The sequence below is a fragment of the Branchiostoma belcheri genome, unplaced genomic scaffold, assembly GCF_001625305.1.
Source record: "Branchiostoma belcheri isolate BF01 breed outbred unplaced genomic scaffold, Haploidv18h27 scaffold22, whole genome shotgun sequence".
Taxonomy (NCBI): domain Eukaryota; kingdom Metazoa; phylum Chordata; class Leptocardii; order Amphioxiformes; family Branchiostomatidae; genus Branchiostoma; species Branchiostoma belcheri.
The window spans coordinates 3,464,129-3,481,869 of record NW_017803713.1 but is presented as its reverse complement, the minus strand read 5'-3'; the positions used below and the strand labels follow the sequence as shown (position 1 = coordinate 3,481,869).

Genomic DNA, 17,741 nt, shown 5'->3' with positions numbered 1-17,741 from the left:
CAAACTTATACAGATGAAATCAAAGTAATAAGAAATCAAATATCGGTGGGAAAGAAAAGTAGGTGATTTTTAAGATTTCGTTTAAAGCTAATTATTGATGTTAAACATTTTAGGTGGAGCGGGAGATTATTCCAAGTTGTTATACATTTATATTTCACACTCATTTGGGCTACGGACGTTCTAATCTAGTTTATAAGCTATTTACATTTCTCGACTCAAGTACAACAGGTTTCAAGAGTCTAGATGCTGGAGACAGATTTGAATATATCTTTACATGTAATTATAATAATAAGTAAATATATAAAAGACTGCTATTTGTTACTAGAAAAAATACAGAAACTCGTCATTAGCCCCACTCGATTGTGACACTACTAGTGTATCAAAGACTTGTGCAAGCCATAAGTTAGGTTTTATTCTACATTTAGTTCTTTTAAATTTTTTAAATTTTTTTTTCATTAGGTCTTATTCAACACATTTATTTTATTATTTGATATTTTTGCTTGCACTTTGCCATACATTGTACCATATGCAATTGTGGTGCAATGAAAGTTCTTCTTATATGAAGTAATAGCGAGGGCCGGGGTTGTGTAACATACTCTCCAAGCAGAGGTAGGTTTTGGGGTATTTTTAGCGTGTTTTTAGGCTTTTTTTATCCGGGTTTCTCTTTTGCGCTGGAATTTTTTTTCACCCAACGCTAGGGTTTGGTGGGGAAATAAATCCAGTGCAAAAGAGAAACCCGGATAAAAAAAGCCTAAAAACACGCTAAAAATACCCCACCTCAAACCCTACCTCTGCTTGGAGAGTAGTGTAACACAGGAAAAGCTATCAAACAATCGCACTCTCAAGAGGGTCAACAGTGTCAGGATAAGTATGACACAGTCAACACACACAAGTATTTCAAACTCCTCTACAATAGACAGACTTGCAAACAGTAGGTAGCACAGGTCAAGGAGTATTTAACCTCCTTGCACAGGTTAACAACACTAGCAAACAGTAAGTAAACTAATGTTATAAGTTATAGACCACACCAATCCTATTTGCCGGTTGTAAGATTTTGAATTTCTGAATCATGGTGTAGACAATCCATCTTAGCCTTCTCGAGTTGTCTCACACACACCCACACACACCCACGCGCGCGTACACACACACACACACACACACACACACACACACACACACACACACACACACACACACACACACACACACACACACACACACACACACACACACACACACACACACACACACCGGTGCAAATTTAGGCCGAAGCTTGGAGCCTACTACTGGATGCCCAACTCGTTTCGGGCCGCTAGCAATTTCCTTTGGCAGCCAAGAGCCCTTCGCCCGCCGGTCTAAATATCTGCTACGGGGAGACTGGCCCGGGGGAGTTTGGCTGGCCCTAGTAGTTCTATTGCCGGACAAACCCCTCGGCCTCAACTCCCCCGTAGCGGCAATTTTAGATAGGCGGGCGAAGGGCTCTTGGCTGCTGAAGGAAAACGGCTAACGGCCCGATACTATGTAACAGTGGGGGGTTTATAGTGTGCGTTGTGTTTTGTACATGCATAGGTACATATATTCACAATATGTGCATAAGCATACTTTGGTGGACAACCACAAAGCGTCTTAACGGTAAGGTGTTAATTGTTTGAACATTTGTTTTTTTCATGAGAAAATCTTCTGAAGCTCTGTCGTTATAAACAAGGAGCTTTCACGAAAGCTCCTTGTTTATAGCGACAAAGCTTTCATGAAAGCTCCTTGCTATAAAGGATCCGGAGGTCCCGACAACGCTCTACGCTCTCCATTACGCTTTACGATAAATTCCAAGTGGCTACAACGCAATACGTAGAATTAAAACGGCAAAAACGCTCTACGCAAAATGCATGCGCCAATTACGCTCTACGTTGAATTAGAGCGGTCCGTCTACGCTCTACGTAGAATTAAAACAACTGATTACGCTCTACGGAAAAGGGCATGCGGGCCCCCATTTAAGCTGTTTATTTAGTTAATTCGTTGTTAATTAACAGTTTAATTGCTTGTTTTCAATTAACGGTTTAATTGCTTACACTTCAAGTACTCACCTATCTGACTACACAACGCTTCAGGCAGCCCTTCCATTGGTCAGGTCCTTAAAAGAGGAGGACCAATCAGCTAGCCCCTAAGAACGAGAGTTGTGTAACTCAGACGAGTTGACATATGTGGGATGTTAGATAACTGTCCATTCATGCTTGACCTGCCCATATTTGCATATTAAAGTAACGGCTGTTCTCGACAAAACGAAGGAATCTTGCGGGCAACGTGGCTGGATCGGACATTGTTCCCCTTACTCCTCTTTGTGGTCTTCAAGTTCCAAGGTAAAGATGATCACTGTTTTCTATAAGCTTTCGGGAAAGAACTGTCTACGCAGCATCTTGCTCAAATAATTGATTGACTCTTTCTATGGAGTTTAGAAGGACTCTATGCTCTTTCCGATTCCTCCCTATCCCCCGTTTAGCTCTTGACGTTTTTTTGTTGTTGCTGGATTTGGTTGTTGTATGACTGATCGGATATTGTGGTGTGTTACCGCCTGTAATGGTACAGTGAAAACGAAGCTATGTCTCCACCACATGTGTCACAACGCCGACTGAAAAATTGTAATGATGTAGAGCCGGAAAGGGGACAATAGCGACAACAACCGTCGCCATGTAGGTCACTCGTGGGTTATGCTCCCCAGGCATATTCTTCGTAATAAAGGGGTATATAACAGGCGAATCAGACCCTATTTTTGCCGAATTCTACTTTGTAAAAAAAATACCTTTATACTTAGTAGAATTCGGCAAAAAAAGGGTCTGACTGACCAGGGGAGTGGATCAACCGTTAGGGTTTTATAACTAAGTGGGTACTCAAAATGAACTCAATTGTGGCGCCCTCCCCTACTCTCAAAGCAGAGGTAGGGTTTGGGGGGTATTTTCAGCGTGTTTTGGGGCTTTTTTTTCTCGGGGTCTCTCTTTTGCACTGAATTTTTTTCCCCACCAAACCCAACTGTTGGGTAAAAAAAAATTACAGTGCAAAAGAGAAACCCTAATTAAAAAAAAGCCTAAAAACACGCCAAAAATAACCCCAAGCCCAAACCTCTGCTTGGAGAGTGGCTCTCCCCCGGATATTGTTCTCCCTATTGTGCTAAGTTTTTGAACCCGCGTTGTTAATTAGTAAATTACTGTCTGGTGGAGATACGGCGTGCTAGTAAGAGACAATGTTATCTTTATATCGCTCATGTGGATAATTTGTTTACCCTATTTCTGTCAAATTCTATTATCCGTGGAGGCATTCAGTGTAGTTTTTAAGGCTTCACGGAAACCCGATTTTTCAAAGCCAATATTCTACTTCTAGCCATTATCTACATACTGAGTTGAAACCACGCTATCCCGATGTATATTGACCCCCATGGAGCAAAAATTCCCAAAATTCTGACGGAAAATATGATCCTGGATCTGATGATCGATTTAGGGTACCACCCAGAAAATAATCCCAGGGCTTGTTTCTGCAGTTTTGAATGCCAAAAGTGTGAAATGCCTATTTAAATGTGTTAATGCAAAGTAGTATGTGTGAATATCACAAAGATTGCCTTATTCAGAATATTTTAACTCCCTGGGAAGGCCGGAAAACCGGAAAATGCAGCTGTCACCGTGAAATTCGTATGATAATGGGGACTAAAATTTTAATTTTCGACTTGATGCTGGGTCACTCTACTCTCCAAGCAGACGTTGGTGGGGGAAGATCGTCACCGTTTTATATAAACGAGGCATATATAAAACGGTGACGATCTTCCCCCACCAACCTCTGCTTGGAGTGTAGCAAATTCTACGATGCGTAACAGGTACTTTGTGCTTGCACTGGTGAACTCAAAACACCTAGCGGTTATAGGATAAAGTGCAACTTCTTATTTTCATACAACATTCTTCACGTTACTAAGTACTTAACAAGCGATGCCCGCTTACCTACAGCACAACCGATTGTGTCATGGGCTTTACTGAAAATTGCATAGATTATAGCAAACAAAGGGGCTCACAATTTACAAATGACCTGTGTACAATACATGAAAAACAGCGAATCCACGTCATGCTTCATACTAGTATATGTCACTACAAAAGCGGCATTAAGCCATTTTACAGATTAACGTTAAATCCTACCCTTTCACTTAAGCAAATCCATAGAAGACAAGAAGATAAGGCTATCTTAACCCTTGTCCTGCGGGACCCATATACAGATATAAAAATATATATATTGTTTGACCTTTGCCAACAAGATGATTATCAGAGATATTTGCAACTTTTCCTTTTGAAAAAAGAGGGCACCCATTCCACATGTCAGAGTAAAATAAAATCATGTCCCAACAGTTTTCTTGTCCCAACTTTGGCTCCTGATAACATAGACACGCGTTGACTGAACTGAAAGAAATGCGTTTAGCCATGATACCGTTGGCCTTATTGTAAAATTAACAGGAGAAAACATGTTTCTAATATAAAGATATTCAATTTAGACCAGGATATAGCAGTTGTTTTTGACGTATTGGACGTTCACTGTGGTAGCTGTATGGCCATGTTGATTTGATTATATGGATGACATCCTCCGGGAGCCCCAAAACTGATGCGCGCGTGCGAATAAAAAAAAAAAGTTTTGCAAAAAAAAAAGTTCTTTTCATTATGAAATCTACGTGGTCATGATGGTTGAGCAAATGGCACAGAATATGGTTCGGCGAAAAATCTAGTCTTCAAGTTCATTTCTTTACAATTTCGTCTTTTTTCGTTTGATTTTGGCATTCTACGACATTGGTATAGTTTTTATTAATTTTTTTGTAACTTATGGTATATTTTTGCTCATTTTGCAACTGTTTTGTACGATTTACAGTATGGTTGAAAACTTTTTTTTTGTGGAAACGGCCGAAAATTCATGCGCGCGCGGATGTCATCCATATAATCAAATCAACATGGCCTATACGTTGCTCTGCTATCATACCGCGCCATCTTTGCCCTATTTAATTCAGACGGTAGGTCGCATCAAAGATTATATTTCGACACTTTCTTGAGACTCTGTAGGAGTTGTTTCACCGTAACCACAGACGCAGAAGCAGTATGTAGCTGTTAACATGCCTAACTGTATATTTTATGACGTAAAAGTTCCCGTAAAAAGTTTTCTGTCGCGTCACGACTCGGCTTGTTTTTGTCGTGTCATGGCACCCCGTGTAAAAAATAATTCATGCAAGCGAAAAATGGCGGCATTGTTTTGAATTTCTAAGCCGTTGTGGTTGACTGTGCTCTTGTTACTCTATGGATGAGAAAGTCATCTGTGTATTTGTTAATTAAGTTGAACTCTTGTATAGAAACATATTCATTTCAATGTCACAGTACAGTTACAATGCTCTTTTTAACAACTGTGTGATATGCAAACAGGTCTAGGCTTTTTTTGGTCTTTTTTAGGGGTCGGCCTAAATACCACAACCGACCGCAACCGACCGCGTAATGGGTTAATATGCAGTATACATGGGCTAACTAACTTTTCCAACGCTCTGGATACATGGTCTATGCTTGTATGAATTGAAAAAAACACTGTAACTCTGACGTATTTACCAGTTTTTACAAGTTATTCCTCTGGTTTGACATTCCGCGGAGCGCGCGCGTTCCGCCTTGAGGTCAATGGAGGTCAAGTCGGTAGGCGTACGTGCTTAGCAGCTTGGATGTCAGGCTGGAAAACACTCTGTATATAGCTATTATGAGTTGATTATGGTGGTATTGGTGCTTTACTATGATTTATAAACCGTTCTGTTGCCTGTGGAGCTCTATAAACCAGAGGAATAACTTGTAAAAACTGGTAAGTACGTCAGAGTTACAGTGTTTTTTCAATTCATACAAGCATTGACAATGTATCCAGAGCGTTGGAAAAGTTAGTTAGCCCATGTATACTGCATATTAACCCATTACGCGGTCGGTTGCGGTCAGTTGTGGTACGTATTTAGGCATACCGCTTTTTTAGGCAACAATGCTATGTAACACCTAGAAACAGCGATTGACATAACCTTAGGAACATCATGGATCTATTGGCTAAACCAACATCATTGATGTCCCACTATAAACATAGTTATAACTAGAAAGGCCAATATTTGCTTTGGAGCAAATACAGCGATGGGTTCACCACATTTTACCACATGGCAGGGAAAAAATGAGAAACACAAGGGAAAACAATGATTTACATTGATATAACTATAATACGAAGTAACATACAACTAAAACAACAGTTGGATAGCTATTCCCTACTTTATTGGTTAGGATTTTTAATTGCATAATGCAAACTGTTGATTTTCAAAATAAAATAAAAAACGTTCATGCCCCGCATTCCAATGCTGGAGCAGAAAGCTTGAAATACCTACCAAAACACTTGAATAAAGACATACTGTCAGTATGGAAATGCTCTGTGCAGGTGTTAATCAAGTTAAATCCCAACAGCCAATCAGCAAGAAATGCTCTGTGCAGGTGGAAATGCTCTGTGCGGGTGTTAATCAACTTAAAATCCCAACAGCCAATCAGCAAGAAGTATAGAGAAAAGCTGCATGCCTATTGGTTGATGCCCTGCATTCCATTGTGATGACTCATGCCCAGACGTGGTAAACACGGCACACTAACACAGTAATACATTTGCTATAACACAGCCAAAAACTCAAATAAAACCATTCTAAAAGCCTGTATCACAAAAATTTAAAAACGCCTAGGGGTATTTGCCCACTGTACCTCCATACCAAATTTCAGGACCTTAGGCCCTAAAATGAAGAAGCTGAATCCATTTAAAGATATGGCAGGAGGAGGAGGAGAAGGAGGAGAAGGAGGAGAAGAAACATCAGAAAAAGCAATATGGGTTCACCACCACTTCGTGGTGTGGTGAACCCATAATTATACAGTAAATGTACCAGTCTGTTAAACAATACTGTGTATTAAAAAGTACAAACTAAAGTAGATTTTGTTGCTAAGAGGATGATGTTAGAGCAAATTCAATGTTGACTTTAAACAACAGTGTTTATACAATGTAGGTTGGAAATCACTAAAGATATAATCTACATGTTAATTCATATCTTTAGTGATTACGAAAGTATACACACCCAACATATGCATATGGGTGTAGACAAAAACCATTAAGTTTGCTTGTGCAATCCAGTCATATACTATAATATATAGTTATAGCCTCATCATCATCAACATAATCTTTGTTTCATTGTTTGGCACCATCGCATCAATGCCTACAAGTATATAGTATAATCTGTAGACTGATAATTTCAGCAAGTAAATTTTGTGGATGACATCCTCTGCAGAATCCAAATCTATTGCGATTATAACAAATATAAGGGGAAAAAAAACAAGACGGGCCAAAAAAGCAAGATTCCTATATTTTTAAATTTTGACAATCATCATAAACCTTGTTAACCAACAAATAATGTATATTGTGCCAAGTTTACTGGCAACTGGCAATCTATTTGTTACTGAAACAACTTTAAAAAATAAAAGCTTTAATCATTGTACGTATACGCATGTTTTCGATTTCGTGAGGACATCACATATGAAAGGAATTAAAAAAAAAAAGATTCACTGCATCAAAGTACCTGTAAAGGCAATTAAACAATAAATCAGTCCTGTCTATAGATCTCCTCTCTTCAGCTCTATCCACGTTCTGGGATGGCAATAGACATTTTTTTCACATTTTCGGCATGTTGACCACTGTCAAAGGGCAATAAATTTTTTTCCCCCAAAATCAGGTGAAAATTAATGTGCGCGCTGATGTCATACATAAAAATGACTTGCTATGGCCTTAATAAGAATGCTCAATGTATTCACAATTTACACACTCAGGTTGAATGATATGCTTCAATCTGTTATCATGAAAGTACATCTGTGTTGGTAGTAATTATAGTAAAACACTGAACGTCATTCCAACACACAGTTTACAGAGAGATCTAATTTTCAGTGACCACTGTCGCCTTCATCAGGATAATTAATGACCAATCACTGTCGCTGAAAATGTGATCTCTCTGTAAACTGTGTGTTGGAATAAAGTTCAGCGTTTTACTATGAAATGCTTCTGCTGTGAGTCATGCTACATGTTTAGGTCCCAGTAATCTTCTTGACAAGCTCCTTGAAGTGTTGTGGTCCCCACTTGAATAGCCTGTCAGGGTCCAGGGTGCCGTAGCCGCGGTCTGGTGTGTGGAAACCGCGGCTGGAGCAGGCTTCACGCAGGAGCTCCCGTATCATCGTGTTGGATTTGAGCTGGTCACGCAGGCTTTCCTCACCTGGAGTCTCAGCTAAACATAAAATTGAAAAGCATAAAGCAATATACTATTCTAAATACACTTCAAACTCAAGCTTTACTGTTGTACATGATGCCATACTCACCTGACCTTTGAACTTACATAATGATGTATGAATTGGCACTGATTTCGAAGCTGGCATTCTTTAGATTTCAAGGAATTTTCTTATAATTTTGACGGTTTACAAAGTTTTTAAAGAAGCTTGATCATGTGCTTTAGAACTAGTTGGGTCACTTTAGTACATGTCACAGTTTAATGCTCAGGTGAGTGTACATGTATGTACATGTATGACTGGCTTTATCACAATGCAAGTCATGGCAAATGATGGGAGAACTCTAAACTATCGTATAATGATGGACTGAACTACATGTAGAACACCTGAGAACTTGACTTTTTGGGGTATATCTAGCATACTATAGTATGATTTCCAATCCTAGATTTAAGATGCAGTTTAAAAGTTTAACTTAATAAAATGGCTTACAGACAGATTCTGCATACAGCAAGGTGAAGCCGACTACTGCTGTTGCCATGGCAGCGGCCACTGATGTCCCAGACACGCTGGAGTACTTGTTGATGCTCTTTTCTCCCACCATGAGGAAGTCCATCTCCCGTCCCTTCACACCGAAGCCGGAGTGACTGCCCACACAGATGACGTCACCATGTCTGGCTGGGTAGGAGATCTCTCGTGCCTCTGTGTTGCGAGCTGCTGCTGCAATCACAATCTGTGCACAATACATACAGGACATTCTAAATAAATAAACCAACAAGTGTATAGCATATGGAACCATTTTGAATTGTAATTACTAACACAGGAATTTTTACTTAGCAATACCCTGGGTGTTTTGTGTTGGAAAGTACAGCTCAAACTTGTTTCATAATGTCATGATGATCACTTCTACCAACACAGAATGATCTACTAGTAAACTAATTGTATAACTTGCAAGCTAATGCATAACTATTGTATACATGTACCTCTAACATGATATTGGCCTTGTACATGTATCCAATAAGCACAGTTACTGTTACAGTTACTGTAGTACTTTGATTATTAATTAATGTACATGATTCAATACAATGCATGTAAAGTACTATTTATGGGTTCACCACAAAGTGGTGAAACCATATTGCTTTTTCTCATGATTCTCCTTCTCCTCCTGCCATTTCTTTAAATGGATTCAGCTTCTTCATTTTGGGGCCTAAGGACCTGAAATTTGGTATGGAGGTACAGTAGGCAAATACCCCTAGGCGTTTTTTTAATTTTTGTGATACAGGCTTTTAGAATGGTTTTATTTGAGTTTTATTTGAGTTAGTGTGCAGTGTTACCACATTTGGGCATGAGTCATCACAATGGAATGCAGGGCATCAACTAATAGGCATGCAGCTTTCCTCTATTCTCCTTGCTGATTGGCTGTTGGAATTTAACAGGCTTAACTTAATTAATACCTGCACAGAGCCATTCCATACTGACAGTAGGTCTGTATTCAAGTGTTTTGGTACGTATTTTAAGCTTTCCTGCTCCAGCATTGGAATGCGGGGCATGAACGCTTTTTTTTTCTTGAAAATCAACAGTTTGCATTATGCAATTAAAAATCCTGACCAATAATGAAGGGAATAACTATCCAACTGTTGTAGTCTTAGTTGTATGTTACTTCATACTATAGTTATATCAATGTAAAGCATTGTTTTCCCTTGTGTTTCTCATTCTTTCCCTGCCATGTCGTAAAATGTGGTGAAGCCATTGCTGTATTTGCTCCAAAGCAAATGTCGGCCTTTCTAGTTCAGGATTGTAAAATCATAATTCTATAATACGGTTTTCTCTAGATTTCATTCTTACCTTGCCATTCTTCTGGGCTTCAGTCACGGCCTTATACACCCTGTGGTCAAACTTCTCAAATCCTACTGGGATGAGGATGACGTCGGCTGGATAGGTGCCGTGGTTGGCTGCCCAGTCGACTGCCCTGGCCACCCATGCTGGGTTTGACTTGCCCTGTTCATCCATGACTTTTGCTGTCAGAAGCCGAGTATGTGCAGGTGCAAATGAAGTGGCAATACTTGCAAGTGCTGTTCCTGTTCCGAGTGTGTCCACTGACAGATCCCAGCTCTCCTGGGGTACAAAGCAGGCTTTGTCCATGATGATTTGTGTTACATCTTTGTGGTCTAAGTTGATGCCACTTCCAAGTACTGCTACTGTGACGTGAACGTCTTCCTTCAGGTTACCCGCATGCTTCTTGATTGTAGCACGTAGTGACGCTGCTCCATCTCGAGATGTAGGATTATCGCATGAAATGATATCACAGGCCATGTCTTCTGCACTTACAACCTCCTTCCTGGTCGAATTACATGTACAACCAGGAGGGCATGCTTCAACGGTAACAATGCCACCAGTACCAATAGTATGCTCCTTCCCAACTCGGAAACCTTGTGCTTGTCTCCAGGTACACACAGCAGCAGAGTCACGGTGGTGGATGATGACTTTGACATTCACATCAGAGATGTCTGAGAGATTGCCTTTGAGTTCTTTGATTTGGTAGAAATGCACGGTCAGACTTTGCGCTGCCTTTCGCTTCTGTTGGAGATATTGGAGTATCTCTGTGAGATGCTGCCATTCCAAAGGTTCATTTTCAGTGCCCCCACACCACAAGTGCAAAAGATTGTTGACTTGTCCAGTCTCGTCCAAGACTGCCTTCAAAGCCTCCACTCCCTCCATGTCTTCCAATACAGCATCTGATACACAAGGCAAGATTAGACAGGACACTTTCCCACGTGGTTTGACTTTAGTTTTGACTGTGTTCATTGCTTGAGACAACAAAGTCTTCTTTCCTTCATCAGACTTTGGTGAGATGGGGAACTTAAGGTTGATCATTGACCCATCTTTACTGACAACTTGCTTCTCCCATGGCCCGGAGCTCTGATGTGAATCACATGGTACCTTTTGTCGGCACTCAGGAGAACATGCCTCTACAGTAATACATGTATTGGGAAGCGTGTGCTCCATTTCTGCAGGTTGACCTGTTTGTTCCACCAGGAGTCTTCTGTACTTACACATTTCATTGCCATGATGGATGATTACCATCACATTGGCAATGTGCGGGATTTCGTCTGGCGTTGGTTTGAACTTTATCAACTCCAGCGCATCAACTTCTTCACAGTGAACTGTCAGTTGACTGGTAGAAGCTGATTTCAGAGCACGAAGCGCCTGCAGGATTTTCTTGATGTCTTCTATTGTCAGCTTGGTCTCCGTTCCTTTAAGCCACAGGTCTTCCACACTGTTGACAAGGTCACCTCCAAGCTGGGTCAGAAACTCCGTCAAAGCAGCTGATCCTGTTGTGTCCCCATACATGTAGGCTGCATCTGATGGTGAAGGGAGGCTGAGGCACGAAATCTCTGTAACTTCTGTTTTAATTTTGTTACAGAAGACCTCGAGATCAAGATCTTTGGGCTGATTTGAATGTTCAGGAAGACGTAGAATGACAGACTCCATGGTTGACGCAAACTCAACGTCCTGTAGTAGCTGGTCTGGACGAGTCATGTTGGTTGCCACTTTTCTGAGGTCATAGTTCCTGAGCTTGTAGTCTTCGTCTGAAAAATATTTGTCAGACTGATATGAATTATTATGCCTTATGTATACCATCTTACTAAACCTGCAGAATGCAGGGCTCGAAATTAAAGGTGGTCCAATGGCCACTGACACCTAAAATTTAGGCTGGGAGCTAAAAAGACACTTTGGGACATTTCTGGGACAACAGAAATATAATCAACATCAGAATGTCAGCCCTTCTTTTGTTTATCAGGCACACGTCCCGACTTTTGAGTCCGGAAAAGTCCCTCCGAATTTCCTGTCTACTCTACAATTACAGTGCACCTGGGAGTGAACCAAAATAAAGACGACTTCAAGTTGAAGTCATACAATACTTCCCAGAAAGGAGGTTGGGACAGTTCATCCTCACTTCGGGACAATTGAAATTCATTTTTGGGACACAGTAGTGCTGGAACAACAGGAAGACAAGTTAATTTCAATGCCTGGCATGAGAAGAGATCCATCCACAATTCAAATCTTCTGCTAGTAAGGTAAGCAGTAACATAATTACATTTTGGACGGAAGGCAAATCAAAGTCACAATAATTATTGTAGGACTCAGTAGTTTTAAATAGACTTCACTAAATGCAACTTGGCAGCTTTTAAGCCATACATGTAATTATATACATTGTACATGTCACAATGTAGCTTATTAAAATTACATGTAAGCTACATTGTGACATGTACAATGGCATTTAGTGTAAATGCATGCACAGTATACAATCACACTTCCAAGTGAGAAGTTTAATCAATTTCAGGACTCGAAATAGTAGACTCTGACATAATTACAATGTGTGTACAAACTGTATGTTGGTGCAGGTACAAATGTATTGACTGTCTAATACCATCTATAAAGTACAAAACAAATAATGGCGATGGTTTCAAGACAGTTTTAGAATAATCCATACTAGCTAGTACATGCACATTTTGTACTTCTCAAAGTTGCCTTCTAAAATTTGTCTGTTGCAGGTAATTTTCAATGTTACCTCATGCACCAGTGGAGATATGCAGAATTATTTCAAGCCCAGGATTTAATGACTATTTCTGTACCTGGTTCAGGAGGAGGTGATAGAGGTGTGATGTTCCCCACTATCTGGCGAAAGAAGTCATGTGAGAAGTCAAAAATCCGAAGCAGATCCAAAGAGCCATGACCACGGGACTGGCTGTGATCTCCAGGTTCTGATGCCATCTCTCGCAAAATCTGCTTCATCACCACGTTGTTTGAAATGGCATTGCGGAGGCTTGGTCCACCTGAAAAGGAACAAAACTTACTGTGACATCATACTATTAATCAGATTCTCCTTTTCTGCCTGATGTAAAATATGTGACATTTTGGTTTCTGAATCAAAAAACAACAATGGTAAGTTTTTCCACCTACCTGTACATACCGGTTAACTATTAACGTTATATATATATACATAATTGTTTAAAGAATGTATGAATTACAAATAGCTGGTCTAAGGAATTTAGGGCTCCTAGCATTTGGGGCCATCATAAGATGTCTTTCCCTGTTTTGTTTTGTCCTGTCAGTTAATATTTTTTTCTAAAAAGTCGATAAACAAATCAAATTGATGTGGACTCATATAACATTACATTACACATACCTATTCGCTGGGCATTTGCCAAGATGATTGCCACTAGGCCAGCTACAAATGGAGCAGCAAACGATGTTCCTTCAGCTTCGTCAACAGCATTTGTGACCTCGGGTTTGCCATGGACAGGACAAGCTGAACTTAACTCTCCTGGTCCCAGGATGTCGATTTCTCTTCCCACAGGTGTGAAGTTGGATGCATGGCCAAGACAGTCGTGGCTCCCCACACAGATGACATGACCAAATCGTGCAGGAAACCATATAGCATTGGAGCTCTTATGCCCATCATTACTTGCTGCACAGACTACTATGATGTTGTTGAGTGAAGCCTCTTGGATGCACTTCTCTAAATCTGCATTGTACTTCTCCAACCCCATGGACAAGGAGATTACATCCACCTGTAGATTGTTTCAATTAAAAAAATTAAAGATCACATTCATTGTAAGTTTATTGACCGTTATGTTTATACATTGATTATAAGCAGCTTTATACCACCACAAAGAAAAGATTCTGTGCTACGTGCACCCAAATTAGGAGTTGTGCACCCAATTTTTTTCTGTGGGTGCACCAGTACTAGTGCGGGGTTCTCCCAAGGATTTTTCCACAGCGTAGGGGTCACGTACAGAAGGGCAACTTTCTGATACCCAGAACAGATGCAAACGGGCGAGCAGGGCATGAGTTAGGGCTGAAGTGGGAAAGGAGACTTTGCATATATCCCTGGTCTGTGATGCAGAAAAGGGCTGTGTGCAATGCGGATCTGTTTACAGGACTCCTTAGCTTTACGGATGTTGCAATGCACTTGTGGCACCTCCTGGATAAGCCACAGAAAAAAATGCCCTGATTACACGCATAAAAAATGTGCTGTTTAGGTCACGTCGTGCAGCGCAGCGCGTCAAATGACACCCAACAGACATATTTTGCTGTGTAAACCAGGCCTGTCTGACAATGAATACAAGAATCAACAGATCCTTAATTTTTTTCTGCTTTGCCATTCTAAAATTTAGTAAAAGAGTGCAAATATTGGAATGTGTACTATTATTAATTGTACTATTATATAATAATATTTCATTCTTATAAGATAAGAAATTTTAAAGGACAATTTTTTTAATAACCTTAGATCACTCACCTGCAGCCCACTGTTCTTCTTTTCTCCAACCAGATTCTTGATTGCATCAACAATCAACTCAGTCTTACAGATGTAGAGATTTACAAATGGTGCTACTCCATTCCAGAATGGAAATGGATCAGCATTCTTCTTTGCTCCTTTCTTGCATTCACTCTTCTTTACTACTTTCTTGTATTCTTCTGCGATGTAACACCCTCCTGCGATGATGGCTGCACATTTGGTCCCATGGCCCTTATTCTTTTTTTTGTCATCATCTGGGACAAAGACACAATCATTCTATCTGTTAATGTTGTTCTGAATGCCAATAAAAAAAGAGAGCATAATTTCTGTCTTAACATCTCTCTCTAAGCATGATACAGTAATCATCTTAAGTTTTCATTAAAAGATCAAAAGCTTTCGTCAGTGACTTAAAGACCAGAGGAGAAATGCAGGTTTATAAGCACAAACTATTAAAATTTGCATATCAATCAATAGTTTGTGCTTATAAACCTGCATTTCTCCTCTGGTCTTTCTCCTCTAACAAAAGCTAGTGGATGCTAACTGAAACATTTGACCGTTTCCAAAATCATATCCAGTTGCTTGAGTAACTCTGGGCTCAAAATTAACAGTGTCCTGATGGCCACTGACCGGTAAAATTTAGTCCGGGAAAACTACTAAAAAAAGACACTTCGGGACATTTTTGGGACAATAGAAAAATAATCAACATCAGAATGTCAGCCCTCATCAGGCACACATCCCGGCTTTTGGATTCGGAAAAGTCCCCTCAAATTTCCTGTCTACTCTACAATTATAGTGTGCCTGGGGGTGAACATATTATTAAGCAAAACAAAATTGACTTCAAGTTTTACAATACTTAAAAAAAAAACAGGTTGGGACAGTTCATCCTCTCTTCAGGACAGTTGAAATTTATTTTTTGGGACAGTGCTGGGACAATAGGAAGAAAAGTTGATTTCAAGGCCTGTAACTGCATTTTTACATTACATGTACCTTTGATTATTTTCTATATTAAGATAAAGACCATCAAACCTTCAGTTGGAAAGATGTGAGGTTAATTATATACACGTATACTTAGTATCACCGACAGGTGACCATGAGTACTTTTAGTCCAGAATCCATCGCAAGAGACTACTGATTATTTACAATCCTGCATATTCGGCAATTGAGAGTCTTCATGGGGGATCCTGGCATCGCTTAACTCACAGTAAATTCAGGAAGGCCAGTAAATTGCAGTACAGTTTTTCTTGTGTAAGGCTTGAGAAATACTTTACTGTCAGATAGTGACATGGGGTTAATGGAAAAAGGAGTCCAGTCCGATTGGCGGAAAAAGCAGTCCAGTCCGATTTTGGGGTGGAAAAAGCAGTCCGGTGGTTTCTACGAAAGACCATAGGTACAATTTTTTCTTGTGTGTGTACCTCTAGTTTCTATGGGTACTTCGAGTTTCTATGAGTACTTCGAGTTTCTATGAGTACTTAGAGTTTGTATGGGTACTTAGATTTTCTATGAGTAAGTTTGTATGGGAACTTACAGTTTGTAACTTACATATCATCATCATCATCATCATCATGCCTCCGGATTATTACATGTAAGTAATAATAATTAGTCAAAAGATGAAGCGGTCAACTGACGAAATTTCCAGGGCCGATCCTGCTTGCAAGTAGCCTGATTAAATCGCTTTACGGTTGCCAGCTGCCCAACATCCAGTCGGCCCCTGCTAAAGCCACGTATGGCAGACTTTGCATTACACCGACAAGCATGTAAGTACCGGAAATACATTATTGTAAGAAAGAATCCCTTAATAATTAACTTTTGTTTATTGTGGATAGGTGACCTGTATGCATAGAGACTACTTTTCGGTGGTCCCAAGAGGTGTAAATCGGTTGTCCGCTATTCCTCACCCAAGGCTGCCTGAATTACGGGTTAAGGCGGCATATAGTGAGTCACATATATGCTAATTCAAGTTCCCATACAAACTCTAAGTAGTCATAGTAACTCTAAGTACCCATAGAATCTCTAAGTACTCATAGAAACTCGAAGTCCCCATAGAAACTAGAAGTACACACCCAAGAAAAAATTGTACCTAAAAAATGTATGGTCTTTCGTAGAGTTTCGTAGAAACCACCGGACTGCTTTTTCCACCCCAAAATCGGACTGGACTGCTTTTTCCGCCGATCGGAATGGACTCCTTTTTCCATTAACACAGTGACATGTGGTGTCTGGAAAAACTTACTACTGAGTACTACGAGTACATGTACGTAGTAGTCTGTGGACACCATATATTCTTTTGTGATGTTAGGACAATCTGGTGTTCTTGATGAATTTAGTAATGTACTAAGTAACTAATTACTAGTATACGGATGTGACGGAAAAAAGAATGCAGACCCTCTGCTACAAACTGTATTTATCATAATATGTCGTTACACATTGTAGAAAAGTAATTATAAATTTACCAATATTATCATCATCAGTCCCAGGAGAAATGAAGTTTTTCCCCTGAATCTCAGCTTTAGGAATATGTGCGAACGCTTGGTGGTCCCTCTTGATGCCAGAATCCAAGACAGCTACCTTCACCGGGTATTTTTTTCTCCATGCAATCCAGGACTCTTTAAGGTTAAGTGAATCCGCTTCAGAGAGACGGCTCCAACAGTCTTGTATGTGGAGGAAGCCATACTCGTACTTACTCCCTTGCCACTCCATACTTTCATGTAGCCTAACTGTCCATGAAAGAACAGAAGACCATCATGCGGCAACTGGTCCTGTATGGATATCAGAGAGGCAGAAATTATATAAGATATGTAGGCCTGCATGCTGTTTAGCATAATGAGACATTTTCATTGCCTTCGTCAGAAGGGTACGTTTTCCGTTTGGGCCTGGTGGAGCAGCTGTGGTTTGGGTATGGTATGTAGCTATAGGTCAATGCAGGACTCCAGTACTTGTGGATGGATCTTAGATCTTATTGATAATGGTATGTTAAGGCCACACCAATTTAATTTGTTGTTTCTCGGATTTTTTCAGAAAAAATATGAAGCAACAGGGCAGAATAAAAATTAAAAAAAAAAAAAACTGGCCAAGGCACCATATGATAGCCGGAAATGTTACGATATGAGCCATGAAGTCAACATACC

General features: G+C 40.1%; 1 protein-coding gene across 1 annotated transcript; it reads right to left on the bottom strand.

Moving 5' to 3' along the window:
* Window positions 1-7,998: 7,998 nt before the first annotated feature.
* On the bottom strand, window positions 7,999-17,368 carry LOC109470176. The gene is made up of 7 exons (XM_019768982.1): window positions 17,067-17,368; window positions 14,620-14,873; window positions 13,507-13,891; window positions 12,953-13,153; window positions 10,161-11,905; window positions 8,808-9,048; window positions 7,999-8,320 (listed from the first exon to the last, which is right to left on the bottom strand). Exons 1-7 carry the CDS (start codon window positions 17,311-17,313, stop codon window positions 8,124-8,126), a joined length of 3,270 nt encoding a protein of 1,089 aa, XP_019624541.1. The 5' UTR covers window positions 17,314-17,368; the 3' UTR covers window positions 7,999-8,123.
* Between the last annotated feature and the right edge of the window lie 373 nt (window positions 17,369-17,741).